At 50.8% G+C, this 27,596-nt stretch overlaps 1 protein-coding gene across 2 annotated transcripts; it reads left to right on the top strand.

The window, feature by feature from the left end:
* Positions 1 to 27,596, top strand: LOC311515683 (serine/threonine-protein kinase SBK2-like). 2 transcript variants are annotated; one of them, XM_084618929.1, is made up of 4 exons: positions 1 to 43; positions 25,371 to 25,545; positions 25,977 to 26,179; positions 26,625 to 27,596. In XM_084618929.1, exons 2-4 carry the CDS (start codon positions 25,380 to 25,382, stop codon positions 27,192 to 27,194), a joined length of 939 nt encoding a protein of 312 aa, XP_084475055.1. In that variant the 5' UTR covers positions 1 to 43; positions 25,371 to 25,379; the 3' UTR covers positions 27,195 to 27,596. The 2 variants fall into 2 exon arrangements, with proteins under 2 accessions (XP_084475055.1, XP_084475056.1); XM_084618930.1 differs by lacking the exon at positions 1 to 43 and adding an exon at positions 9,345 to 9,473.

The following is a 27,596-nucleotide window of genomic DNA, read 5'->3' on the forward strand; positions in this document are numbered from 1 at the left end:
CCTGCCTTAGCGCTGCTGAGCTGCTGACCAGGAGCTGCCTGAGGTAAGCACATGCCCCTGCCCCAGCCCTGAGCCCATCCCAACCCAGAGCCCCTTCCTGAACCCCAAGCTCCTCATCCCTGGCCCCACCCCAGAGCCTCACCCCCCCGCACCCCAGCTCAGAGCTCCTCCCATGCCCTGAACTCCTCATCCCTGGGCCCAGCCCAGAGCCTGCACCCCAAGCCCAGAGCCCATACCCCTCCTGCACCCCAACCCCCTGCCTCAACCCACAGACCCCTCCTGCACTCCGAATCCCTCGGCCCCACCCCCAGCCTGGAGCCCTCCCACACCCTGAACCCCTCATTTCTGGCCTCACCCCAGAGCCCGCACCCCCAGTTGGAGCCCTCACCCCCTCCTGTGCCCGAACCTCTTGCCCCAGCCCAGTGAAATGAGTGAGGGTGGGGGAGGGCGAGCCATTGGGGGAGGGGGAATGTGGTGAGTAGGGGTGGGGCCATGGGAAGGGGCGGGGCAGGGGGTGGTGCTTCGGGAAGAGGCGGTGCTAGAGTGTTCAGTTGTGTGCAATTAGAAAGTTGGCAACCGTAGCACTGTAGCCAAGTGGCAACTCTTCAAAATGGGACCTAATGCAACCTCCCCACCCCCTGCTTCAGCCCCTACCCCCAGCAGCACCCACCCCTGACAGCAGCAAAGCCAATTTGTGTGTGGGCTGGGCTGGGCTGAGCGGCCTTTCTCTGGCCCTAGTGAACTTGAGACCTGTATAATGGGAAAACCCCCTCTGATTGGCTGCCTGCCCTACCCTCCCACCTCCTGGGGCACAGCAACCAATCAGAGCTGCTGCAGGAACAGCTCTCTCCCTGCCTCCCTTCCTCTCCCCAGCAGTGCAAAGATACTCTCGCGGGGGGCAGGAGGAGCAGAGCTTCCCCAGGCTGCTGGGCTCTTTAGCTTCATCCTCCCCCCAGCCCTCCCACAAACATGGGTTTGGGTTGCTGAGGGGTGAGGAGGCTAAAGATCCCAGCAGCCCAGGGTGGCTCCACTCCTCCTCCCCTCTCCCCTCCTGTGGACAATAGGGACAAGTTGATGTGTCTGCTCCCTTCCGCCTCCCGCAACAGCCAGCGGGGAAGGGGCATAGGAGGGATGGGGGGGCTGACCTGAAGGGGATGTGGAGGTTGGGGGCAGAATTACTTGCTGGGCAGGGGCTAGGCAGATGGAGGGTGTGAGCTCCAGCAGTGGGGACAGAACCGCCTGCCCCAATACATTTGGGAGCATTGGCAACACTTATTGTTTCGCACACACACAGTGGGTGAGGTAGTTTGGAAATCAAAAGACCAAAAAACACAATATAATTCAGATAAATTCTCATGATTTGTTGGGGGCTGACTCATGGGTTTTGATCTGTCGAGTCTGGCAATACAGAACAGCTCCCCTCACGCGGGACAGCTCCCAGATATCCACGTCCTGCCTCACTCACACAAAGTCAACCTCTCCTGCACCTGGGGGTCTGGCCAGCCCACCCTGCTGTGCTGGGAATCATGGTGGGCGGGCAGGGGGAGGAGGGGAAGATGGGGGTCGGCCTGAGTATGCCCGCCCTCTAGTAGGGCTGGGCTCTTTCTGCATGGGATGTGTGTGTGTGGGCGCGGGGGGGCTCTGAGTCCCCTAGGCCCGTATGAACTGCTCAGCTCACCAATATGGAGCATTTGCTTGTCATTGCCTAGGAGGCTCATGTGGAAATTGAGTCACTGACATGGGAAGGGATGCACATTGTCACGCTGCAGCTCAGGCACAGAGCCAGGGAAAGAAGTCAGGAGTCCGGGCTCCCAGATCCATCCCCCTCACTGTCATGCCCTAAGCCCCACTCCTGCTGGGGGCCCAATGTGGCTGGGAACCCATGTCACTCACAAACCCATTTTGCAGTCAGGCTCAGCTGGTGGCTTCCATTCCCAACTGGACCCAGTGCAGTTCATTCCCCTGCAAGGTGCCCACAGGGAGTTTCTGCACTCAGTGAGTCCCATGGTGGGGAGGGGAATTGTGCTGACACCATCTCCCCACTCTGGAAGAGTGCAGCTGCCCTATGGCCCTTGCTGGCCCCCATCCCATGCAGCCTGAGCCATAGCCCAGGGCTGGGGCAATGCAGGAAGGTGCTACTCTTCTGCAACTCTCCATCCACACCTAGTGCTGTCAATGGGCCATTTAACCCCAGGGACACCATGGACTGAGTGCTCTGCACGTGCAGCCCATGCCTGAGCCCAGGGATGGAGGCACAAGGAGAGTCCACTGGGACAGAGAGAGTAAAATGCATCCTGCACTGAGCCCACAGCCCACTTCTTGCAGCACAGGTCCCTACTGCGGCACTGGGGCATTGGGGTCAGTGCTGACTGTCAAGGGAGAGCGCTCTCCACTGAGTACTATTTTGCTCCCTTGTGTGTGTGTGTATGCACGTGTGGGTGTGTAAGTGTGTGGGTGGTGAGGAGAAGTCAGGGTGGCATCAGGGATGGTTCATGGCAGTGGATGACATGGGTAGCACAAAAAGATCAGGCTGGCAGGTGGGACTTGGGGAAGGATCCTGGCAGTGAGAGACCCTCCTTGATCCAAACTAGATCTGCCTCCCCAGTATCCAAATCCCCTAATTCCAGGGCCATGGCAGCTCCATGAAACCCAGCTGCCCAGTTCCCTGTGCCTCTTCTCCCTGCTGCTGGAGCCCCCAGATTTGCACTTCCCAGCCCACGCTCCAGTGGTCAGAATCCTGGATATTAAGGTGCTGTCTGGGCCGTAGGAGATGGGTGGGATGAGTTCTTGGGCAGCAGGATGCTGACTCACATTGCACTCTGTCATCTGGCTGGTGGTGGGGGTGGGACCCTGCCTCGCACGTTTGGGAAGGGGGCCAGCAGATTCCAAAGCGATGGCATAGAGAAAAATGACCTCACAGCACAACTGGCCTGTGCAGCTGGCAGCAGCAACTGAGAGCCCTACCTATGCTTGGGAGCTGGGTGAGCACATGGCCCCAGCCCCACTTTCATGGGAACAGAGCAGCCACCCCCATCCTGCACCACTGTCTGGCACAGCTTGGCCTCCTGCTGGGACTGGGCAGGGGTGCTGACAGGTCAGAGGTATATTAATAGTAGGAGAAGGGAGAGGGATCTCCCACACCCTAGCTTCAGGCTCCAAGCAGGCTGGTGCTCTCTGGAAGGGGGGAAGCAAATGCAGCCCACCCAGCAGAGCTGGGCATCATGGGACCATAGCGCCTGTGCAGAACTGCCAACAGTGTCATTCTATCCAAATTCTAATAGCCTATTTGCATATATGTAAATAGCTTACATATTACCATAAACTTCACCTTAAAAATAGTTTTAGTGCTGGTGAAAGGCATCAGCATGAGAGTCCTGGTAAACAGAGCCCCGTTTGTATGCAGGAAAACCGTCCCCACATACAGCTCTGCCAGCTGCTCTCAGCATTGGTGTGGTGTGGGGCTGCTGTCACTGGGGTGCACCGGAGCAGCTCGTTCTCTCTAGCCCAGGCAGTTCCTGGTATCTCTGCTGAGTTTGCTTGTTTGTGCAGAGCGAGGATGGGGGTGAATTTGTGAAAAGGGAGCTGAAGATGAGACCCACCGAACAAATTTCACACAGGGGCTACTAATTGGCCATTAGCTGGGAACAGCTGTTAGTGCTGTTGTACGGGGCTAGATTCACACTGGGGAATAGCAGATGAGAGGCTCTGTAGCCTGTTAGAGATGTCCTGGGGCAGTAAGTCCCAGCCGTTGCTAATGTTGCACTTGCCAGAGAGAAGCAGATTTCTGTTTTAAGGGGCAGAGTTAAGGTTCTCCAGCTAACTGAAAATCTTTGCCTAGCCTTTGAGTATTTGACTTTGCAACCTTAATGTTCTTGTAATGTTGTTTATTTGTGTGCAATTTCCTAGGTTCCTTTTGTATACAAAGGTAAACACAAATTCTATTAAATGTAACTATAATGACTTCTTCATTATGCATCATCAGCAGGGTTTGAACACTGAGCCTTCCGCATTGACGGCTATGCTTAAGCTACAGCATTGAGTACATTTACTGGTAGCTGAAGAAGGCTGGGCAGGGGGAACCAGGTGCTGGATCTGGGAGGTTGTTTCGGGGGACGTCCAGCTCCGCTATATCCGCCCTCAGATAGTGGCAGTTCCCGGTTGTTCCTGGTGCAGTATCTGTTGCTGCTGCTGCTTTTGCAGTATAGCTGCATGTCTGGCTCTCGAGAACGTCCATGTTCAGTTATTATTTTTGTAGCGGTTGCTTTTCTGACGAGGAGGTCCTTAAAGGACATTCGGTCACCAATTTCATGATATTTGTTGTTCCTTCAAACATAACAGGAGACCACATGAAGGCTGTCATCTCCTCCCCCAATGCATGGAAGGTGTCAATGTTTCCTCCACAAATGGAAAATTAAAGAATCACTAAATTGTGATTGTGGTGAAGTACAAACTATCCAACACATTATGGACAACTGCCCCATTTGTACTTAGAGTGGTGGCATTAAGGGGATCTACGTAGCAATCCCAGAAGTATTAGAATGCCTTTCGAATGCCATAAGAAAGATGATTTTGGTCGCTGCCTATGCTTCCTGAGGAAGGCATGCAAGAGAAGGAAAATGGCGATAGTTAACATGTTATATCTTAGCCAAACACAGCAGAATTTCACAGGGCAAAGAAGAGGCAATGTTGTGGCTCAAGGACTTTTCTGCTGCAGAATATCAAAGCTCAGCAGCACCAAAAAGCAGTAGTAGCAGTGGGGGGACGGACGTGAGAGCTTCTCAAAGAAAGGAATCTTTTATAATGGAAAACTTTTGGCAACCTAAATATAAGGGACACTAACAAACCCCCTATAGTATAATTCCTGCCCTGCCCATGGGCTATCAGCAGGGTTTGAGTGCAGGACCTGTAGATCTATCGCATAGGAGGAATGGCTGGTGAATTGCTGTTATCCAACCATAGAGGAAGACACAGCACCCACTTTGCTAGTGGGATAGACAACTCTGTGAGACGCCAGAGGAATGTTGGCTGTTAGGATTCCTGGGTTATGCTCCAGAGTAACAGGCTTCAGAGTGTTAGCCGTGTTAGTCTGTGTCAGCAAAAAGAACGAGGAGTACTTGTGGCATCTTAGAGACTAATACATTTATTTGAGCATGCCCACGAAAGCTTCTGCTCAAATAAATTTGTTAGTCTCTAAGGTGCCACAAGTCCTCCTCCTTTCTTTCTGGGTTATGTTCATGATTCTCGGTGCAAAGTGTGGTCTATTGGTTAGAGACAGCATAGTTAAGTACATAGTTTGGACCATTCCTTCTGAAAGGCAGCATGACACGCTGGCTGAGACTTGGCTTTGCCGTATCAGAAACCTGGGTTCTTTCTCCAGCTCTGCCTGTACTGACTGTGTCCAGTCTCCCAGTTACCTGAGTGGTGAAATGGGTGCATGACAGGACAGGTAGATGTGTGAGGCCTTAGTTGGTGATAACGGTTGTGAAAGCGCACAAATGTTGATTGCAGTCAATAGAAGAACAAGGGCTAGAACTCCCAGCCTGCATCTCAGTGCCTCAGCCCCCAAATACAGCACATTATGTTTCCTCTGAGCTCCGGGAACGCGTGACAAACCCGCTGCATGTATGAATGGCATACGAGATGCATATCGTTCAGCAACTCTGCCCCTGGCTGCCACACGCTGGCTCACTGCCCTGCCCCTCAGCTTGCCTGGCAGTGCAATGGCAGCTCCATGGAAAGAGGAGGACGTGGGAAAGGAGGGTGAATGGCACCGGGGGTGGGTGCAGAGGCCTCACAGAGCTCCTGATGGACGCTGGAGTGGAGCCCCATCTGACATGGCTTGAAGCACCAAATGAAAATCCCCTCCTTGCTCCCCACTGACAGCATTGCTTGCCCACCAGCCCAGCCCACCGAGCCTGGATCCCGGCTGCTCCTGTCCCAGAGTCCTTGCTGTTTCCCTGCAACCTGGAGTCCCATACAAATCTACCTATCCATCTATCATTTCTTTGTCCATCACTATGGTAGCTGAGCGAGTAATGGGACCCTTTGCAGACAGGCCAAGGACCAAACATGGAAACTGAAGAGTGGCTCTAAAGCAGGTACCTCCAGGTGTGGGGAGTGGTGTGCAGAGGGTTTTGTGCCCCCTTCCCTGGAACACACCAGGGTACATTCTCCAGGAGCTGCTGAGCTGGGGTCTCCCCTGCTCTGAGTGGCACCAGCATTGGGCTGGAGCAGTGCATTCCCCAGGAGAGTTCCTCTGCTGGTGGGAGCCCTCTGGCCATCAGCCCCAGTGCACCATGCTTGCACCCAGCCCAAAGCCCTGGCTGCAGTGGGCTTTGCAGTACAGAATGCCCTGCATCCAGCTCTGCCCCGCAGTACAGTGACGCTCCCCACCCTGGGTCTGAGTGGGTTGACTGGGGCTGCTTCCCCTCCACAGAAATTGCCAGGAAAGGATTAGCAGTGGGCTGGGTCCCTGCAAGTGGAGGGGATCCTTCAGCCATGGCGGTTGAAGCCAGAGGAAGCTGCTTGTTGGTGGGACACAGACCCAGATGAGGCTATGGCAGCTGCCTTGTCCCTGAGCCAAACACAAAGCGAGAGTCACAGTCTTGATGGACTGTGGAAAGGACATGGGAAAGCAGGTTGTTAGAAAGTCAGTTATGAAACTGAGAGTCAGGATACCTGGGTTCCAGCTGCAGCTTTGGGAGGGAAGTGGTCTCTAGTGGTTAGAGCAGGATGCTTGGGAGGCAGGACTGTTCTATCCCCAGCACTGGGAAGGGACTATTGTTTAGTCATTAGGGCACCCAGGGGTGGGTGGGAGGGGAAGAGGAGGTGTCAGGACTGCTGGGTTCTATTGCTGGCTTTGTCCCTTAATCTCTGTGTGACTTTGAACAAGTACCCAAGGCCAGTGTTCAACAGTGGCCTCTGATTTGCATCATAAAAATGGAGGCATCCACAATCAGAAGCCACATTGTTCTTAGCCTCTCTGTGCCTCAGTTTCCCCATGTGTATATGATGACTGAGTTGTTAGGGGGCTGGCAGGGCCTGTGTACAATGGGATCAGGCAGCCCTAGCAGGGTGCCTCCCTATCAGCTACCCCAGCATGTGGCTCTCAGACACCCATCCAGCCAGGCCCAGGATCCCCATCTTTCTGCTGTGGTTGCTCAGGTCCCACCAGCACAGGGGCTCCCTACATTCCACGTTGAAGGCCTTTCCCCATCACATGGGTTGGCCCAGGCAGCCTTCAGGCATGGGATGTGGAGGGGGAGCTGCTCTCATCAGCCCCAGCTGCCACGGGATCTTTGTTGCATCAGCCACCCAATCACAATACCCAGAGCCCTTCTCTTGCCCAGGTGCAGGGGCAAAGCCCTGATCCTGATGGACTGTGCTCCTTTTGCCCTCTGCTCTCCTGACCTGCCTGTGAGGCACAGGGGATGAGGCTGGTTCCCCAAGGGATTGTGGGTCTGTAACAGGCCAGGTGGGTCTCTCCTCACTGCCTTCCCATCAGGCAGGGCACCCAGTGACAGGCCCTTGGTGAAATATCCCTCCCTCTGGGCAGCACACAGAAGGGCTGAGTCCCTGTGCTGGAGAAGAGCAGCCCCAGAGCCCCGGGCACTTGTGCTTGCAGAGGCCACACGGCTCTCCATGGTGAGGGACAGCCTCTGTCTTTCTCCACTGCCCCTTGTCAGTCCCCCAGACAGCGCTGCCTTCCCAGGGATCCCAGAGCAGTGGCAGTGAGAGCTGAGCATGGGCACGTCACCTGTGCTGCTCTGGTCATGTAGAACAGGGAGCAGAGCACTCAACTGCCATGCGAGAGCCAGAGGACTTATCCCCATGCCAGAGACGCAGCTGCACATACACAGGCCTCACAGTCACCAGCTAAACAGCACGCAAGCGGCACTGACCATCTGCTCCAAAACACAGGCCCCTGCTCCACGGTCACGTGCTGTGATCTGGGTCACGTCAGTGCCATCACTGGGAGCAGATTCTCTCTCTTCCCACAAGTCCATGATGAGGAGAAAACAGCTAAGTCCCGGCCAAGGAGACAACCTCTACACAGGGGTCAGCTGGCTGCAGCTGTGGGGCATACCCCTGGGTAGGTCAGTGCAGCTGCCATTGTGGATTTCCATCTTCCCCAGTGGCACCAGCAGATGCAATGGTCACTGTGAATTGGCTGGGCCCACGAGGCCCCACTGTGATAGAATCGTAGAATCACAGATTATCAGGGTTGGAAGGGACCTCAGGAGGTCATCTAGTCCAACCCCCTGCTCAAAGCAGGACCAATCCCCAACTAAATCATCCCAGCCAGGGCTTTGTCAAGCCTGACCTTAAAAATATCTAAGGAAGGAGATTCCACCACCTCCCTAGGTAACGCATTCCAGTGTTTCACCACTCTCCTAGTGAAAAAGTTTTTCCTAATATCCAACCTAAACCTCCCCCACTGAAACTTAAGACCATTGCTCCTTGTTCTGTCATCAGCTACCACTGAGAAAAGGCCCCTGTCACTTTCAGCCCCTCAGGCTCCCCAAGGCAGATAACTGTGACTGAAGGGACTTTTGCTGCTCAGCAGCCATGGTGCCGTTCTGGAGAGTGGTGCTGTGCTCTTCCACAGTGGGTGTGGCTCCAGAAGGCCCTTTCCTTGGGCACTGTCCCACTGATCACTGCCTCTGCAAGCATCACTGAGGGCAGGGGGCAGGGCAGGGTGGGGGTTTGAGGAGCTGAGGCGGTGCTAATGGGAGCTGATGTGGTGTCCAGTGATTACTACACAGTTAGGTCAGTTTAACTACATCACTCAGGGCCCTGAAAAATTTCACACCCTGGGTGATGTAATTAAGCCTGAGCCCTGGTGTAGACACCACTTTGCTGACCGAAAGAATTCTTCCATTGACTTAGCTACTGCCTCTCGGAGAGGTGGATTTACTACAGCGAGGGAAGAATCCCTCCTGTCTCTGTAATAAGTGTCCCCACTACTGGGCTACAACGGCGCCTGTAAGAGCTCTGCTTTGTTCTGTGTCAGGTTCCAACTTGCAACTGGCTGTGCACAGCAAGCGCTTCACAGCGCCTTGCCAGGAAAGCTCAACCCTTAAAGGCACAGTCCCCAATTCCACTGATCGAGCCCCAAACCCCAGGTGCCCTCCCAACCCCGAGCATCCCTGAGGTTCATGGGATTAAGACTCCGTGGGCAGCAGTAGCCCCATTCCAAGCACTGTGAGGGCAGAGGACCCAGTATCACCCTCCTTTCCATGTGCCCTATCAGATAGATAACACACCAGGCACCTCCCCTCTGCTGTCACCTTCAAAGCAGAAGCAGCAAGTCCCCCAGGGCCAGAAATATGGGGAGGGGGCGGAGCGTCACGCTCAGCCCCGTAATGCCTGAAAGCCCCTCCAGCTGCACAGCGCAGACTGAGCTGAACCCTGCAGCAGCAACAGGAGAAGCAGGACAGCCTGCAGCAGTCAATCCTGAGCTGCTGGAGAAGGTGAGAGCCTTGGGGCAGGCGGGGGAGTGGGGGTCATGCAGTCCAGTCACTGTCAAAGAGAAAGGATAGGCACACAAAGAGGCATGACTAGGTATCCCCAAAACCAGCACCAGAAAGCAGGGGTAATGCACTGCACAACATGGAGCCCAGCACTTCCAGACATCTAGCAGCCAGTGCCATCTGATCAACAGTGAGACTGTTACACGGTTCTGCTTGGTGAGATTGTTACGTGGCTTTATCCAGTGAGATCACTATGCAGTTCTGCCTGGTGAGATAATTTAACAGCTCTGTCCTGGTGAAACTGTTATACAGTTCTATCCTGGAGAGATCGTTAGATAGTTTTGTCGGGTAAGATTGTTACATAGTTTTATCCGGTGAGATTGTTATACTGCTCTGTCTGGGTGAAAATGTTACACAGCTTTGTCCCAGTGAGATCATTACATGGTTCTGCCCAGGGAGATTAAGAACTGGTTCGCTGACTGATCTTAAAAAACCAAAGACAGATTATTAGGCCAGAAGAGACCACTGTGATCATTTAGTCAGATCCCCCTAGAACTTCCCTGAATTAGTTCCTGTTTGAACTACAGCATGTCTTTGAAAAAATCTTTCAATCTTGATTTTAAAATTTCTAGTGTTGGAGAATCCACCATGACCCTTGTTAAATTATTCCAGTGATTAACTACCCTCATTTTTAAAAAAGTATACCTTATTTTGAGTCCGAATTTGTTGGATCTTTTTATGCCTTTGTCAGCTAAATTGAAGAACTCATTATCAAATAGGTTTCAGAGTAACAGCCGTGTTAGTCTGTATTCGCAAAAAGAAAAGGAGTACTTGTGGCACCTTAGAGACTAACCAATTTATTTGAGCATCAAATAGTTCACCATTGAGGGACTTACAGCCTATAATTAACTCACCGTTAACTTTCTCTTTGATAAACTAAATAGACTGAGTTCTTTAAGTATATCACTATAAGGCATGTATTCTAATCCTTTTATTATCGATCTTTTCTGAGCCCTCTACAATATATCAACATACTTCTTGAACTGTGGACACCAGAACTGGAAATGGTAGCCCAGTAGCGGTCAGACCTGTGCCAAACACAGAAGTAATATAGCCTCTCTACTCTGCTCTAGATTCCCTTGTTTATACAGCCAAGGACTGAATTAGCCCTTTAGGGCACAGTGTTGCATAGGGAGCTCATGTTCAGTTGATTATCCACCATGACCCCTAAGTTTTTTTCAGAGTCACTGTTTCCCAGGATAGAGTCCCCCATCCTGTAAGTATGACCTACATTCTTCATTCCTAGATGTATGACTTTACATTTGGCCATATTAAAACACTTATTGTTTGCTTGTTTACCAAGCAATCCAGATCACTCTGTATCACTGACCTGTCTTTTCATTTACCACTCCCCCAATCTTTGGGTCATCTGCAATCTTTGTCAGTAATACTTTGAAGTTTTCTTGCAGGTCACTGATAAAAATGATAAATAGCATAGGGTCAAGAACTGATCCTTACAGGATCTCACTGCAAATGACCCTATCGATAATGACTCCCCCTTTATTATTATTTTTGAGACATATCACTTAGCCAGTTTTTAATCCATTTAATGTGTGCCATATTGAATTTGTATCAATGTCATGTTGAATTTGTATGAATAGTTATCAGTGGGGAACGATCATGGAATGGGGGTGTTTCTAGTAGGGTTCCACCGGAATTGGTACTCGGCCTGACACTATTCAATATTTTTATCAATGATCTGGAAGTAAATATAAAATCACTGCTAATAAAATTTGTGAGTGACACAAGGATTGGCAGAGTGATAAATAAAGACAAGCACAGGGCAGTGATACAGAGCAGTCTGAATGGCTTGATAAGTTGGGCCAATTCAAACAAAATGTTTTTTAATATAGAGCTGGGTAAAACAATTTTGGTGAGTGGTATGTTCACCAAAAAAAAAAAAAAAAATGCCTTTTGGGGACATCAGAACTATTTGGGAATTTAGGTTGAAGTTGGCCAGAAAAGGAAATTTTTTATTTTGATGTTTCATTCTGAAACAGCGTTTTGTTTTAAATTTAGCTATTTAAAAAAAACAAAACACCAAAAAGGGTGAAACACCTCTAAAAATGATCCATAACAAAATGAAAAATCACTTTGGGTCAAAAGAAATGTTTAGCTCAAACAAAAATGTTTTTTTTTTCATTTATTTTTGTTTTGATGGGAAAAACCAAAAACTCCTCAGTTTTGGTTCAAACTGAACAGATAGTTTTTTAGGATTTTCACAGTTTGGCTCCTGAACCCCAGAATTAATTATTCACTCAGCTCCATTTTAATACAGCCAAATGCAAAGTAATACACCTAGGAACAAGGAATGCAGGCCATACCTACAGAATTGGGGAGTGTATCCTGAAAAGCAGTGACTCTTAAAATGATTTACGGGGTCATAATGGACAAGTAACTCAGCATGAGCTCCCAATGCAATGGTGTGGGAGAAAGGGCTAATGAAATCCTTGGATGTATAAATAAGGCAGTAGGGTGTAGGAATAGGGAGGTGATTTGTATTTGGCATTGGTGAGACCAATACAGGAATACTGTGTCCAATTCTGGTTTCAACATTCTAAAAAGGATGTTGAAAAACTGGAGAGGGTAAAAGAGCCACAAAAATGATTTGTGGACTGGAGAAAATGCCTTAGACCTGCTCTACACTAGAAAATTAGGTTGGTTTAACTATGTTGGTCAGTGGTGTGAAAAATCCACACCCCTGAGTGGCATTGTTAAGCCGACCTAAGTCCCTATATAGACAGGGCTAGGTCAATGGAAGAAATCTTCTTTCAACCTAGCTGTTGCCTCTCTGGGAGATGGATTATGTAAATTAATGGGAGAGGCTCCCCTGTCAACTTTGGTAGTGTCTACAGCTGTGCAGCTGTACTGTTTTAAGTGTAGATAAGCCTTTAGAGTGAAAGACTTAAAGAGCCCAATCTGTTTAATTTATCAAAAGGAAGACCAGGAAGAGAGCTGATTACAGTGTACAAACACCTTCATGGAGAGAAAACATAGGATACTAAAGGACTTGTTAATCTAGCATAGAAAGGCATCACAAGAACCAGCTCCTGGAAGCTGAAGCCAGACAAATTCAAACTGGAAATAAGACACACAATTTTTTAACAGTGAGGGTGATTAACTATTGGACCAAACAACAAAAGGGATGTGGTGGAGTCTCCATCTCTTGAAATCTTTAGATCAAGACTGTACACATTTCTGGACAAACGCACCATATCACCTGTGGGTGAACACTTTTCACAAAAGGATCACTCCATATCTGATCTTTTGGTCCTCGTCCTCAAAGGAAACCTGCACAACACCTTCACAAGATGAGCCTGGGAACTTAAATTCATAACTTTGTTAGACACTAAAAATCATGGTTTTAATAAAGACACTGGATTTATGGCTCATTACAACACTGGATTTATGCCCCTCTCCTTTTTTGTCATATTACTGCAGGAGTGTTTAATGGGCCCCTTCACCTTGAATGGTCCTTTAGAATACGTGTTAACTACTTATGCTAAACAATTTGTTCCACTTTGTATATAGCTGTAACACTCTGAGGCCTGGTCTACACCATAAAATTAGGTTGTCTTAACTATGTTGCATAGGGCTGAAAAGCCACACCCCATGGCAGTGTGGTTAAGCCAACCTAACCCTCACTGTAGACCACACTAGGCTGACAGAAAAATTTGCCCTTTGACCTAGCTACCACCTCTTGGGGAGGTGGATTATTTGTGTTGATGGGAGAGCCCCGCCCCTCCATTGGCATGGGTAGCGTCTACACTGAAGTGCTACAGTGGTGTGGCTGCAGCTGTGTCGCTGTAGCATTTTAAGTTTAGACCTAGACAGTGTACTTTTCCCAGACCTGAAGGAGAGCTTTTTGTGCCTCAAAACCTTGTCTCTCTGATCAGCAGAAGTTGGTCCAACAACAGATATTACCTTACCCACCTTGTCTCTCTGGAAGATATGCTTTAGCCAGAGAAGTTATAGAGCTCGATACACAGGTAACTGTGTGAAAGTGTGAAATTCTATGGCCTGTGTCAAGGTTCCTCCCCCACTCTGAACTCTAGGGTACAGATGTGGGGACCTGCATGAAAACCTCCTAAGCTTACTTTTACCAGGTTAGGTTAAAACTTCCCCAAGGTACAAATTAATTTTATCCTTTGTCCTTGGAATATCCACTGCCACCACCAAACTCTAACTGGGTTTACTGGGAAGCGTAGTTTGGACACATCTTTCCCCCCAAAATCCTCCCAACCCTTGCACCCCACTTTCTGGGAAAGGTTTGGTAAAAATCCTCACCAATTTGCATAGGTGACCACAGACCCAAACCCTTGGATCTGAGAACAATGAAAAAGCATTCAGTTTTCTTACAAGAAGACTTAATAGAAATAGAAGTAAATAGGAGTAAAGGAATCACCTCTGTAAAATCAGGATGGTAGATACCTTACAGGGTAATTAGAATCAAAACATAGAGAATCCCTCTAGGCAAAACCTTAAGTTACAAAAAAGACACAGGCAGAAATAGTCATTCTATTCAGCACAATTCTTTTCTCAGCCATTTAAAGAAATCATAATCCAACACATACCTAGCTAGATTACTTACTAAAGTTCTAAGACTCCATTCCTGGTCTATCCCCGGCAAAAGCAGCATACCGACAGACACAGACCCTTTGTTTCTCTCCCTCCTCCCAGCTTTTGAAAGTATCTTGTCTCCTCATTGGTCATTTTGGTCAGGTGCCAGCGAGGTTACCTTTAGCTTCTTAACCCTTTACAGGTGAGAGGATTTTTCCTCTGGCCAGGAGGGATTTTAAAGGGGTTTACCCTTCCCTTTATATTTATGACACACACCCCCAATCTCAGCCAGAGTGAAATATTCCTTAGATATTTCTTCCTGGAGCTCTAGGAAAAACAGAGTTAATAAGACACATGCATCTCTAAATATACTACCAAATACATAAAGACTAACAATATTTTCCACATCTCAAGGACGATTTTAACCAGTTGATTCTGGGAAACCTTCACGGGAGAGTGCATCAGCCACTCTGTTAGAAGCTCCTGAGATGTCGAAATCAAAATCTTGGAGAGCTAAACTCCACCGAAGAAGTTTTTTGTTATTTTCTTTGATGGTGTAAAGCCACTTCAGTGCAGCATGGTCGGTTTGCAGGTGGAAATGCCGTCCCCAATCATATGGGCGTAGCTTTTCCAGAGCTTAGACTATGGCGTAACATTCTTTTTTACTGACTGACTAGTTGCTTTCCCTCTCAGACAGTTTTTTTGCTGAGAAACACTACAGGGTGGAATTCTTGATCAGGTCCTTCCTGCATTAAAACTGCTCCCACACCACGCTCGGAACATCTGTGGTTACTAGGAACCGTTTGTCAAAGTCTGGGGCCCTTAGTACAGGGTCAGACATGAGTGTCGCTTTAAGCTTGTTAAAGGCCTTCTGACACTTTTCGGTCCACTGAACGGCATTTGGCTGTTTCTTTTTGGTTAGGTCTGTCAGTGGGACCGTGATTTGGCTGTATTGCGGTACAAATTGTCTGTAATAACCAGACAAGCCTAAGAAGGATTGAACCTGTTTCTTTGACTTTGGGACAGGCGACTTTTGGATAGCATCTACTTTGGCCTGTAGGGGGCTGATAGTTCCTTGACCCACCTGGTGTCCAAGGTAAGTCACTCTGTTTAGGCCTATTTGACACTTCTTAGCCTTAACAGTTAGTCCTGCCTCCCTTATGTGCTCAAGGACTTTTTTCAGATGTTCCAGGTGTTCTGCCCAGGAATCCAAAAATATGGCCACATCGTCAAGGTAGGCGACTGCATATTCTCCAAATCCCGCTAGGAGACCATCTACAAGTCTTTGGAAGGTGGCGGGTGCATTTTGCAGCCCAAAACGGAGGACATTAAATTCATACAGCCCGAGATGTGTGATGAAGGCTGACCTATCCTTGGCAGATTCATCTAGCGGTACCTGCCAGTACCCCTTGGTTAAGTCCAAGGTAGAGATGAACTGGGCCCGTCCCAGTTTCTCTAATAGTTCATCTGTGCGTGGCATTGGATAGTTGTCTGGGCGAGTTACAGCATTTAGCTTACGGTAGTCCATGCAAAAACATATCTCCCCATCTGGTTTGGGAACTAGAACCACTGGAGATGCCCATGCACTTTTAGAGGGGCGGATTACACCCATCTGTAACATATCCTGGATCTCCCGTTCTATAGCAGTTTTAGCTTCAGGAGACACCCCGTAAGGTTGGACTTTAATTGGGCGAGCATTACCTGTGTCAATGGAGTGGTATGCCCGTTCAGTCAGTCCTGGGGTGGCTGAGAACGTTGGCGCATAGCTAGTGCACAGCTCCTGGATCTGCTGTCGCTGCATACGCCCAAGGGTCATGGAGAGGTTCACCTCTTCCACACCACCAGCACTTTTCCCTTCATAGTAGACACCTTCAGGCCACTCAGCGTCGTCTCCTCCCTGGGCTGTAAACTGACAAACCTTTAATTCTCTGGAATAAAAGGGCTTTAGAGAATTAATATGGTACACCTTAGGCTTTCGGTTGGAGGTGGGGAATGCTATGAGATAATTAACAGCTCCCAGGAGCTCCTGGACCATGAATGGCCCTTCCCACGATGCTTCCATTTTATGGGCCTAGAGTGCCTTTAAGACCATGACCTGGTCTCCTACTTTGAAGGAACGCTCTCTGGCATGTTTATCATACCAGGCTTTTTGCTCTTTTCGAGCATCCTGTAGATTTTCTTTAGCAAGGGCTAAAGAGGTTCAGAGGGTGTTTTGTAGGTTGGTGACAAAGTCCGGAATGTTAGTTCCTGGAGAAGGTGTAAATCCCTCCCATTGCTGCTTCACCAACTGTAATGGCCCCTTAACCTCACGGCCATATACAAGTTCAAATGGGGAAATCCCTAAACTGGGGTGTGGTACAGCTCTGTAGGCAAAGAGCAACTGCTGCAACACTGGGTCCCAATCATTGGAGTGCTCATTTACGAATTTACGTATCATGGCCCCCAAAGTTCCATTAAACTTCTCCACCATGCCATTTGTTTGATGATGGTAAGGAGTGGCAACCAAGTGATTTACCCCATGAGCTTCCCAAAAGTTTTCTATGGTTCCTGCCAGGAAATTAGTCCCTGCATCTGTGAGGATGTCAGAGGGCCAACCTACCCTGGCAAAAATGTCTGCTAGTGCCTGGCACACACTTTTAGCCCTGGTGTTGCTTAGAGCTACTGCTTCCGGCCATCGGGTGGCAAAATCCATGAAAGTCAGTATGTACCGCTTTCCTCTGGGTTTCTTTTTCGGAAAAGGACCCAGAATATCCACAAGATATCCATCAAGAAACATCCTTGCCCATTCCCTCCCAGTGGAATGACTCCCCCAAACGGTCTTTGGTCCTGTTCACCCCAGCATGGCCACTAGGGTGATCGTGGGCTAAGCTCAAGAGCTTGGCCCGGTATTTAGTTGGAACTACCAACTGTCTCTGAGGATGCCAGTCTTCCTGGTGTCCACCAGAAAGAGTTTCCTTGTATAAAAGTCCTCTTTCTACAACAAACCTGGATCGATTAGAAGAGCTGAGAGGCAGTGGGTTGCTCCGTGCCGCCGTCCAAGCTCTCTGGAGGCTTTCATCTGCTTCCTGTTCGGTCTGGAACTGTTCCCTTGATGCTGGAGACATCAGTTCCTCATTGGATTGTGGACCTATGCTTGGTCCCTCTGGAAGCGATGTAGGGGATGGGGCTGTTTCCGTTGACTGAACCGCTCTCCGCTGGTGCGCTATGTTGGGATTCAGGCTCCGGCTGAGCCTCTTGTGTAGGGTTATGGGCTGCTGCCGGTTCAGGTTCGGTGGGGCCCTCTGGTGTTGAGTTTGCAAGTACTGGATTCAGTGCTAGCAATGTGTCTGGTGCTGGTTGTTCCGCTGGTTCCGGTTCTGGGACTGGTTCCATCTGGGTCTCTGGGACTGGATCCACTACTGCTGTTGCAGACCTTGGACTGAGGCCCGGGTCCATCACCTCTGACAGGGTCCTGATAGAAGTTTCCAGAACAGAGCTAGGCCTCACGGCTTGTTTAGCCTGGCTACGGGTGACCATTCCAACCCTCTTGGCCCACTTCACATGATTGGCCAAGTCTTCCCCCGACAGCATGGGGATGGAATAATCATCATAGACTGCAAAAGTCCATGGTCCTGACCAGCCCTTGTACTGGACAGGCAACTTGGCTGTAGGCAAATTGAAAGAGTTGGACTTGAAGGGTTGAATCGTCACTTGGATCTCTGGGTTGATTAAATTGGGGTCCACTAAGGAAGCATGGATAGCTGACACTTGTGCTCCGGTGTCCCTCCACGCGGTGACCTTCTTCCCGCCCACACTCACCCTTGGAGCGGAGGGAAACTGTATCTGGGCCTGCGGACCTCTGGTGTGATCCCGGTGCAATGAAATGTAATCTGTTGGAGTTCTTGGGGCATTTGGCCTTTACATGCCTCAGCTCGTTACATTTAAAACATCGTCCAGCTGACGGGTCACTGGGGCGAGGTGGGTTGCTGGAGAACGGGGTGGTGGGACGATAAGGGGTCTGGAGGGTACTTTGGGAGGTAGGTGGGGCCTTGGGCGGCCCCCGGTAATAGGGTGTGGTCTGGGGTTGTCTCTTCTGGTCTCCGCTCCAACTGCGACCGGTTTTCTTCTTCTCTGCCACCTCCACCCATCTGGCTCCAATCTCTCCTGCCTCGATTACAGTTTTGGGCTTCCCATCTAGGATGTATCTTTCTATTTCCTCAGGAACACACTCTAAGAATAGTTCCATTTGCATTAGGAAGGGCAAATTTACTGGAGATTCAACACTTGCTCCTGATATCCAGGCTTCCCAATGTTTCACAATGTGGTAGGCATGTCGGGTAAATGACACGACTGGTTTCCACCTTAGGGCTCTGAAGCTCCGACGAGAATGCTCGGGTGTTATCCCCATTCTGACTCTCGCCTTGGATTTAAACAGTTCATACTTGTTCATGTGTTCTTTAGGCATTTCAGCTGCCACCTCAGCTAAGGGTCCACTGAGCTGTGGCCTCAGCTCTACCATGTATTGGTCAATAGAGATGTTGTACCCAAGGCAGGCCCTTTCGAAGTTTTCTAAGAAGACCTCAGTATTATCACCTGCCTTGTAGGTGGGGAATTTCTGGGTTGGGGAGTGGTACCTGGAGAAGGATTGCTAGGGTTTGTTGGTATATTCTGCTGAGCCTTTACTTTCTCCATCTCCAATGCATGCTTCCTCTCTTTTTCCTTTTCCTCCTTCTCCAGCCGCATAAGTTCTATCTGTCTTTCATGTTCCCTTTGTTTTTCCTCAGCCTGAAATCTGGCTAATTCCAGCTTTTGTCGAGCCGTACATTTTGTCATCCTAACCTCTCTGTTTTTAACTAACTTTACAAGCGAGGTTTAGAAATAAACAAACAAAACTTGGGCTGTAAAATTTTGCTCTGCTGGAATAGGATACCTATTCTCTGATAGTGATTGTCAGCCTACAGAAAAAGACAATTCCCTTTGTCTCTGCTCTGGCCCCAAATCAAAGCAAAAAACCTCCAACTACTTGGAAACCTGCTTACCAGCAGCCTAAAGGAAAAAAAATTCCTTTTCAAACCAGTGCTCCTTGTAAAAAATTCAAAATCCTAAAAAAAAAAAAAAAAGCCCCTGCCACTTTTGTCTCCAGGCAAATGGGTAGAACACCCCCCCTATTTACTTTTAGAAAAAAAAACTTCTGGTTTACCAAGACTGTGAATTTCCCTGCAGGAGGTTAAGTACCCTGCCTCCAGGCAAAGAAAACCTGCAATTCACAAAGATAATCCCCTTTTATCTCCACTCTGGCCCCAAAGCAGAGAAAAAACAAGCTGCTTTCCAGCAGCTCCAAAGGAAAAAAAAATTTCCTTTTTAAAAATCTGTATTTCTAGTTCAAAAAATCTCAAATTGATCTCAAAATGACTTCAGGTTAATCCCACCACTCTGCCACCATGTCAAGGTTCCTCCCCCACTCTGAACTCTAGGGTACAGATGTGGGGACCTGCATTAAAACCTCCTAAGCTTACTTTTACCAGCTTAGGTTAAAACTTCCCCAAGGTACAAATTCATTTTATCTTTTGTCCTTGGAATATCCACTGCCACCACCAAACTAACTGGGTTTACTGGGAAGCGTAGTTTGGACACATCTTTCCCCCCAAAATCCTCCCAACCCTTGCACCCCACTTCCTGAGAAAGGTTTGGTAAAAATCCTCACCAATTTGCATAGGTGACCACAGACCCAAACCCTTGGATCTGAGAACCATGAAAAAGCATTCAGTTTTCTTACAAGAAGACTTTTAATAGAAATAGAAGTAAATAGGAGTAAAGGAATCACCTCTGTAAAATCAGGATGGTAGATACCTTACAGGGTAATTAGAATCAAAACATAGAGAATCCCTCTAGGCAAAACCTTAAGTTACAAAAAAGACACACAGGCAGAAATAGTCATTCTATTCAGCACAATTCTTTTCTCAGCCATTTAAAGAAATCATAATCCAACACATACCTAGCTAGATTACTTACTAAAAGTTCTAAGACTCCATTCCTGGTCTATCCCCGGCAAAAGCAGCATACAGACAAACACAGATCCTTTGTTTCTCTCCCTTCTCCCAGCTTTTGAAAGTATCTTGTCTCCTCATTGGTCATTTTGGTCAGGTGCCAGCGAGGTTACCTTTAGCTTCTTAACCCTTTACAGGTGAGAGGATTTTTCCTCTGGCCAGGAGGAATTTTAAAGGGGTTTACCCTTCCCTTTATATTTATGACAGCCTGTGATACACAGGAAGTTAGACTACATGGACCCTTCTGGCTTTAAAATCTATGGGTCTATGAATGTACGGTTACATAATTCTGTCTCAGTGAGATCATTACATGGCTCTGTCTAACTTTGGCTCCTGGAATGTATGGAGTGCCCCTTTTTTGACACTCATGTGCCAATCAGCCTAGTAAAAGTACCAGTTACCAACCCAGGAGACAATGTTACCCATCCAGGAGTAGATTCCTCTGGTGATAACTGTGGGATGAGGGTGCTGGCTGAGACTTTGTACTCCCATGGCCTCTCTCCTCTGCACAGATGTTCAGGAGCATTTTCTAAGAATGGGGGATTTTCCTGGAGTGACCTTGGCTTGCATTTTATATCCTCCCTCTTCTTCCCAACCACTGCTACACCAGCTGGTGCTCTCCAGAAAAGTCTGGCACCAAACACATGTGTGGGCCCCCATGGGGAATGATTGTAAAAGACAGGAGGGGAGGTCGGTCCCCGGAGCAAGGCAGGGGCTGGGGCAAGCACAACAGAGCAGGAGGGGGTGGACAGGATCGTCCCCAGGGCGGCACATAACCGGTACCTACCTCTGTCTGCTGGAGCTGGGTCTTTGGGAGCCAGTTCTCTCTCTCTCCAGCTGAGCTGCAGCTCCTCCAAGCAGCAGCAACTGCTCTTCCTACCCTCCTGACGGGGAGGCTGACTGCGGTTACTCCTGTAGTCAGATTTTTAGTGTCTGGTCGGCAGTACTGACAGGACATTGCCAGGTCTGCTTTTTGACTGGACTTTCCAGGTGAAAATCAGACACCTGGCAACAGGGGCACCAGAAAGGGGGTGGGGCAGGGGGCCATGGCCCCATCACTTTTAGCCCTCCCACTTTTTTCCTGCCATAAGGATGCAATGCGGGGCCGGAGAGGAGAGAGCGGTGGGCAGGGCCTTGGGGGAAGAGGCCAAGCGAGGGCCAGGCTTTAGGGCGGAGAGGGGGTGGAGCATAGGCAGGGCCACAGGGAGTGGAATGGAGCAGGGGGATGGGGCCACAGTCTGGGCGCGGGTGGTCCCACCCACTTTGAGGGAGCTTCCAGTGCTGCTGCCTGGCAACCATAATGGGCCCCTTCAACGGTGCCATTGGTGCTACTGTAAACCTGGTGCTGCTCTCCAAATAAGTCAAAGGTGTAGATCTGTAGGTGCATGGAGTGTGGGATGTACTCAGGACCTACAGTAACTAACAATAACCAATAATAATCATTCATCCTACAGCACCTGTTTTTTGTTCAGGAAGGAGCTGAATTGCAGCTGCCTATCAGGTGATTCAGCATATCCAGTTACTGCATTTAATACAGTTCCAAGGACAACACAGCCAGACCATCTCCTATCCTCATGTACTACCTCAACCCCTAACCTGCCCAAGGAAGAGAGGTGGGCTAGATCCCAGGAGTGTGGTTCCCAAACACCCTGTTCTAACCCACTAGATCACACTCCTCTCCCAAAGCTGGGGATAGGAGCCTGACTCCCAGCTCTTGTGCTCTAATCACACAGCCTTCCATGTAAGCATTAGCTGTATTGCCGATAACAATAATAGCATTGATAGTAATCAGCTGAAAAGAGAGAGATGCAGTGTATGAGCAGGAAAGGGCACGTGACCTGCCAGGCTGTGGGGAAAGCAGACTGTTCTACCCCAGAGGCATGCGGAGGGCAGGGAGAAGCAGAGGGGCAGTGTCATCTCCTGTGTGGGAGGTGGGTGCACCAGGGATATGGATGACTTATGTTCTCTGATGGATCCATTTTCCAGAGATGATCATAATCATTTTAATTCCCACACTCTGCACCCAGCCCCTATGCCCATCCTCACCAATGGGCTCAGACCTGTCAGTGAGGGCTCCTCACCTGGGCAAGGGCTGCAGCTGACCCTGAAAGCAAGCGGTGCTGAGTCTCAGCCCATATGACAGGCTTTGGTGGGTTCTGGGGGTCTTGGCTCCTTCTCTCAATTCTGGGTAAATGCGGGGTAGGGGAGATACGAGTTTTTTGCACTCCTGACTGGGGCCAGGTTTCCAGAGATTCCCTTATCTGTGCTCACTGAGAAGCTAGCCCCAACTGGGGAGGCTGAGCCCCATCACATCAGGCCCTGAGCTCTTGTGCAAATCTGGTCCTTAGAGCTTTCCCTAGCTGTAGCAATTTCATGGCTAAATCACTAGATTCCAGAGTTCTGGTCTAATTTAGCAACAGCAGAGGGTGCGGGGAGGAAGGAGGAGGCACAAGCTTTGGCTTCTGATTTAGATGAAGCGATGTAAACCCAAGGGAAAAGGCTACAAACCTTTTATTCTTGCTCATTCTCCCAACGCTGCACCTGCCTGTATAGCAGCATGATGCCGCTCACTCAATAGAGTCAGAGTTTTTCAGGGCAAAGGTCCTAGCAGGCCCATGGGGCTCTGACCTCTTGTGTCTGGCTTAGACACTTGGGGCAAGGTGTTCTGACCTACCAGTCCAGTGTGTACCACAGTCCAGCCAAGTGACTAGTGCTGCTGCCTAAGGCTGGGACCCTGTTAGCTCGAGCTATAGAGGATGGTCTGTGCTGCTGACTCAGGAACGTTGCCCACTGAGGTGCTGTGACTGGGGGTCATTATAGAGGCTGCTCTGGGCTGGGCTGTAGGGGACAGAGGGACTGGATCCTGCCCCCAGAGCTCTGTGGATGGTGAGCAGCTTAGAAGCACTGAAATCCCAGGATAGAGCAGGATCAGAGCGAGGGGCCTGTCAGGAAAGCAGAGCCTAGAGACAATTGCTACAAACCGCATAGGGCAGACTCGGGCCCCATGGCACTGCACCAGCTCCAGAGAGAGGACTTGGAGCAGGGGAGGGAGGAAAGGGGTAGAGTCACACACAGCTCTACACCCAATGTGCCCGGAACCAGCTGTGTGTCCAGCTCTCTGGGAAACTTGGCATGAGAGTGAGTTGCGTCAGTTAACCCTCTGATGTCATTTGACACTGGATAGCTAGCTAGATAAGATTAGATTAGATGATAGATCGGTGAAGAGCATCTAATCACTATACAATGATATCCAAACTTCAGATCACACAAGTCAGAAATAATCAGTTGAGAGTTTGGTTTCAATGGACTTGAGGGGCTAGGCTCTGTCCTGATTCCCACCACTGTAAATCCAGAATGACCCCATCCACCCAGTGTGGTTTGCCCTAGTGTCACTATGAGTCTGGCTGCTGGCATCAGGCTGGCAGAAACCAGTGAAGTTCAGGGTGACAGCATGGGACAGATAGACGCTGTAGGGGCCCTAGGGTAGAGCAGAACCAGGGCTTAGCTGCGATGACTAAAAAGAGGGGGCTGGACATGGACAGACCCAATGGCTCTCTGGAACCTGCCCTGCTCAGTGTTGCCACCTGGGCCTCCCCATAGGGCCTGGCCAGGCTAAGCAGTACCAGGTGAAGGCACCCCTAATCAAAAGGGATCAATTCCTGGTCTCTGAGAGTGGGAGGGTCTAATGAGTTGGGCATTGCCCCCTAACCCCACCCCCACTCCCTGTAAAATGTGTCTGAGATGCTCAGGCTCCAGGGGACCTTGCCAGGCTCTGAGTCAGAAGGAAAGTGCAGTGCTTCTAAGTGCGCTCTGCCCTCTCCAAGCCTGGAGGCACCAGGGACCCTGAATGGCGCAGCTGGCAGGGAGGGACGAGTGTGGAGCTGCAGGTCAGGGTGGTGCCAGACCGTCCCAGCTGGGCAGGAGGGTGCTCTGTTCAGTGCACAGATGGGGCTGGCTGCCTGGGGATGTTTGGAGCTGCCGCGCCCAGCCAGTGTCCCCAGGAGAGCTGGGGGACATTTTTGTACCAAAAACTTTTTCAGCGAAAAATGCAGATTCAGCGACACTGAAACATTTTGCGAATTCATGTCAGTTTCACCGAGTTCTTTGTTTTGAAAAAACAAACAAAAAAACCTGAACAAATTTAAATGTTTCGATTTTTCTTTGAGTTTGAAATTGCCAGCGACCCAAAAAACATCACTTCTTCCCCCAGCACTAGTCCCAGGCACCCCTGAGCGTGTCCTGAGCAGCAAGGGAGCAGTCACTGGATCCAAGTGCGGATGCCTCAGGAGCCATGTCAGGGCAGGCGGCCAAGCCTCACAGCCAGAGGCTGTGCAGTGGCAAGGGTTTACAGATTTCTGAGGCGTCAGGCCTTGCCCCTTTACACACTGCGCCTCTGGCAGGATCCCTGCAGGGCTTGGGCTGGCAGCACATGAGAGGCACTGTGTAGGGCTGGTGTGCCTTTGGCTCTTACACAGCATCTGCAATAGGAAGGATCCACATGGGCAGGGTTTGGGGTATTTTTCCCAAATACTATACACAGCATGCAAGGTCTAGCCACATCTACACACTGCTGCTCTGGTGGGGGTTTGGTGGCTTCTGAACACAGAACACAGTGAGTGCCCTGTCCATGGGATAATCTGTCCACTCCCCCATTAGGTGGGATCTGGTCTCTCCAGAAGCACTTAGAAGGGCTGCTGGAAGGGCTTTAACTCAGCTCCAAGCCTTAGTCTGAGCCAGAGGGACCCTGCATCTGGGATGCGGAATGAGGCTGGCACATTTGAGCCTCTTGCCATGTGCAGCGGTGATGGCCCAGACCTCACAAGGAGCTGATCCTGGCCCCCACCCACCGAGTTGGGCTGGGGAGGCTTGGGAGGGCTGTTCCTGGCAGCAGTCCCTCCTCCCACTCGAGGCAGCATCTCATTGGCCTGTATGAGATGAATGGGAGTCTCAGCTGCGTTCCCTCTGGACAGTGCCATTCCACCCCGCACTAACCAGCCCCTCGCCCAGGACAAACAAAGGCGGATCAGGTCACCAAGCCAGTTCTCCCCTCGCCTGTCACTTTGTGCCTGCAGTGCAGGAGGCTGCTGGGCAGACAGGGCACCATCACCTGGGTGCTGGGCTAGGCACCATTCTCAACAAGCCCCCATGCTCCTGTAGAGCACTTAGGGATGGGGCGGTGTATAGGGTGCCAGGTCTGGCTCTCTCTGTCCAGTGAGAGCTGCCCCTGGCTCAGCCTGTGGTGTCTCTGCAGGACTCAGCGATGGCCCAGTGCCCAGGAGCAGCGGCATTGGCCATGCTGGATGAGATGCTGGAGATCACGGCCCAGAGCCTGGTGCACGCCGAGGTGGCTGAGCACTACCAGGTCATCCGGGAGCTGGGCAGGGGCAAGTATGGCCATGTGGTGCTGGTGAAACACAGGCAGAGAGGTAAGGAGCTGCCCTCACCTTGGACCTGCACACCACCTCACCTCTGCTCCCCCCGCCCCTCAGCTCCTCTCTCCAACTGCCCCGGGTCAGGCCAATGGTCCCATCTCACCTGGAATCCTCCCTCTAACTGCCCCGGATTAGATCAAATGGGTCCATCTAGTCTGGTATCCCCCACCCCCTGCTGTCCCACGTCAGACCCTGCCCACCCAGCATGCAGCTGGCTGGCCCAATCTCAGGATGGCTAGGAATGGCCATTCCTCTTAACCAGCTCCTACAGTGCACCCCTGCCCTCAGGATCTGGCTAGAGATCCCCCTGTGGCAGTGAGTTCCACAGTTCCATGCCCCGTGTCTGCCCAATGCCCTGCCTGTCTGGCTGGCCATGGTGTGAGCTGCTTTTCAAGGGGAACCTAACCTCTCTCCCGCATCCTCAGGGACCCCCATGGCTCTCAAGCTGCTGCCCAAAGCTCACACCAAGCTGCACACCTTCCTGTATGAGTACTGTGTGGCACTCTCCCTCGCCACCCACCCTGCTATCATCGGCATGTTTGGCATTGCCATTGAGTCCAGCCAATACTACGGCTTTCTCTACGAGCCAGCGCTGCACAGAGACCTCATCTCCATCATCAAACCACGGGTGAGTGCCACCGTGTGGGAACAGGAACTGGGACTCAGCAGCAATCCAGATCCAGGAATGGGAATGAGACATGGGGCCTTCTCCTGTTGGAGGCACTCGCACCCATCTGGCCAATCTGTGGGAGACAAGCTGGCTTAGGAGGTGTCAGGATAGGGCTTTCTCCATTAGGGGGCACCAGCTCTGATCCAGCCCCAGCTTCTGGGACTGGCTGGCGGAGGGGGGCAGGGAATGGGCCCTGCTCAGGGACTGGGCATTGCCCTGCCAGGGGCACCATCTCCTCTCAAGCTGCAGGTTGTGGGGAATGACTGTACCCTGAGAAACCCCATCTCCAGCATTCGAAGTGCCAGAGTTTCCCCTACATGCAAAGCTGGCTGGTGCACGTTCGGCTGGCGGGGCTGCCATGGTGCTGTGGGTTGCAACATCTCCTCTCTCTGTCCCTGCCCAGGATGGGATCCCTGAGCCAGCTGCCAAGCAGTGTGCCAAGCAGCTGGTGAGTGCCCTGGAGTTCATCCACAGCCGGGGGCTGGTGTATCGAGATGTCAAGCCTGAGAACGTGCTGCTCTTTGACCCGGAGTGCCGGCGCATCAAGCTGACCGACTTTGGGCTCACCCGGCCCAAGGGCACCCGGCTCAAGTTGGTGGCTGGGGTGATCCCCTACACTGCTCCAGAGCTGAGCAACACCACCAGTGCCCAGGGCCTGCCCATTGATGCCAGCCTGGATGCCTGGGCCTTTGGTGTGATGCTCTTCTGCCTGCTGACCGGCTACTTCCCCTGGGAGCAAAGTCTGCCAGCTGACCCCTTCTTTGAGGACTTCATGCAGTGGCAGGAGTCGGGCCTGGATGAGGACCTGCCACGCCATTGGAGGCGCCTGACTGCTGAGGCCACCCGCATGCTGCGGAGCCTGTTGGTCCTGGATCCTTCCCAGCGCAGCCCTGTCAGTGGGGCCCTGCACTACGTCAATTGCCCCTGGAGAGTGGAGAACTGGCCTGGTGAGGAGCAGGCTGTGGGGTCCTAGAGAACCTCCTTTGGGGGAATGGAGGCCATCTCCTTGTGGGGCCTGTCTATAGAATGATCAGGATCCAATGCCCCACAACGTGCCTCCAGCAGGACAGGAATACGTTGAAAGGGGCTGTCAAAATAACAGCCATGGCAAGATCTGTTCCAAGGAACTGAGCTCCAGTTCCTGCCGGGCACCAATTCTCTTCTGGGTGCCAAATCCCCCACGGGTGCCAGTTCCCACTGGGCACTGATTCCCCAGTAGACACCAATTCCCCCTGGATACTGATGCCCACTGGGTACCAAATCCACCCTGGCCACTGATTCCCCAATTGGTGCCACTTCCTCCCACCCGGGTGTTGATCCCCTCCAGGCACCAGTTCTCCCCCAGGCACTGATTCAGCAATGGGAGCCAATCCCT

This window comes from Lepidochelys olivacea (assembly GCF_965140295.1).
Source record: "Lepidochelys olivacea isolate rLepOli2 genome assembly, chromosome: 2".
Classification (NCBI taxonomy): domain Eukaryota; kingdom Metazoa; phylum Chordata; order Testudines; family Cheloniidae; genus Lepidochelys; species Lepidochelys olivacea.

Excerpts from the sequence above, each read along its gene's own strand:
- LOC311515683 (XM_084618930.1), top strand. The coding sequence starts at position 9,366 with ATGCCTGAAAGCCCCTCCAGCTGCACAGCGCAGACTGAGCTGAACCCT. Across the intron at positions 25,546-25,976 it reads GGTGAAACACAGGCAGAGAG|GGACCCCCATGGCTCTCAAG; the intron begins GTAAGGAGCTGC and ends CCGCATCCTCAG. Across the intron at positions 26,180-26,624 it reads TCTCCATCATCAAACCACGG|GATGGGATCCCTGAGCCAGC; the intron begins GTGAGTGCCACC and ends GTCCCTGCCCAG.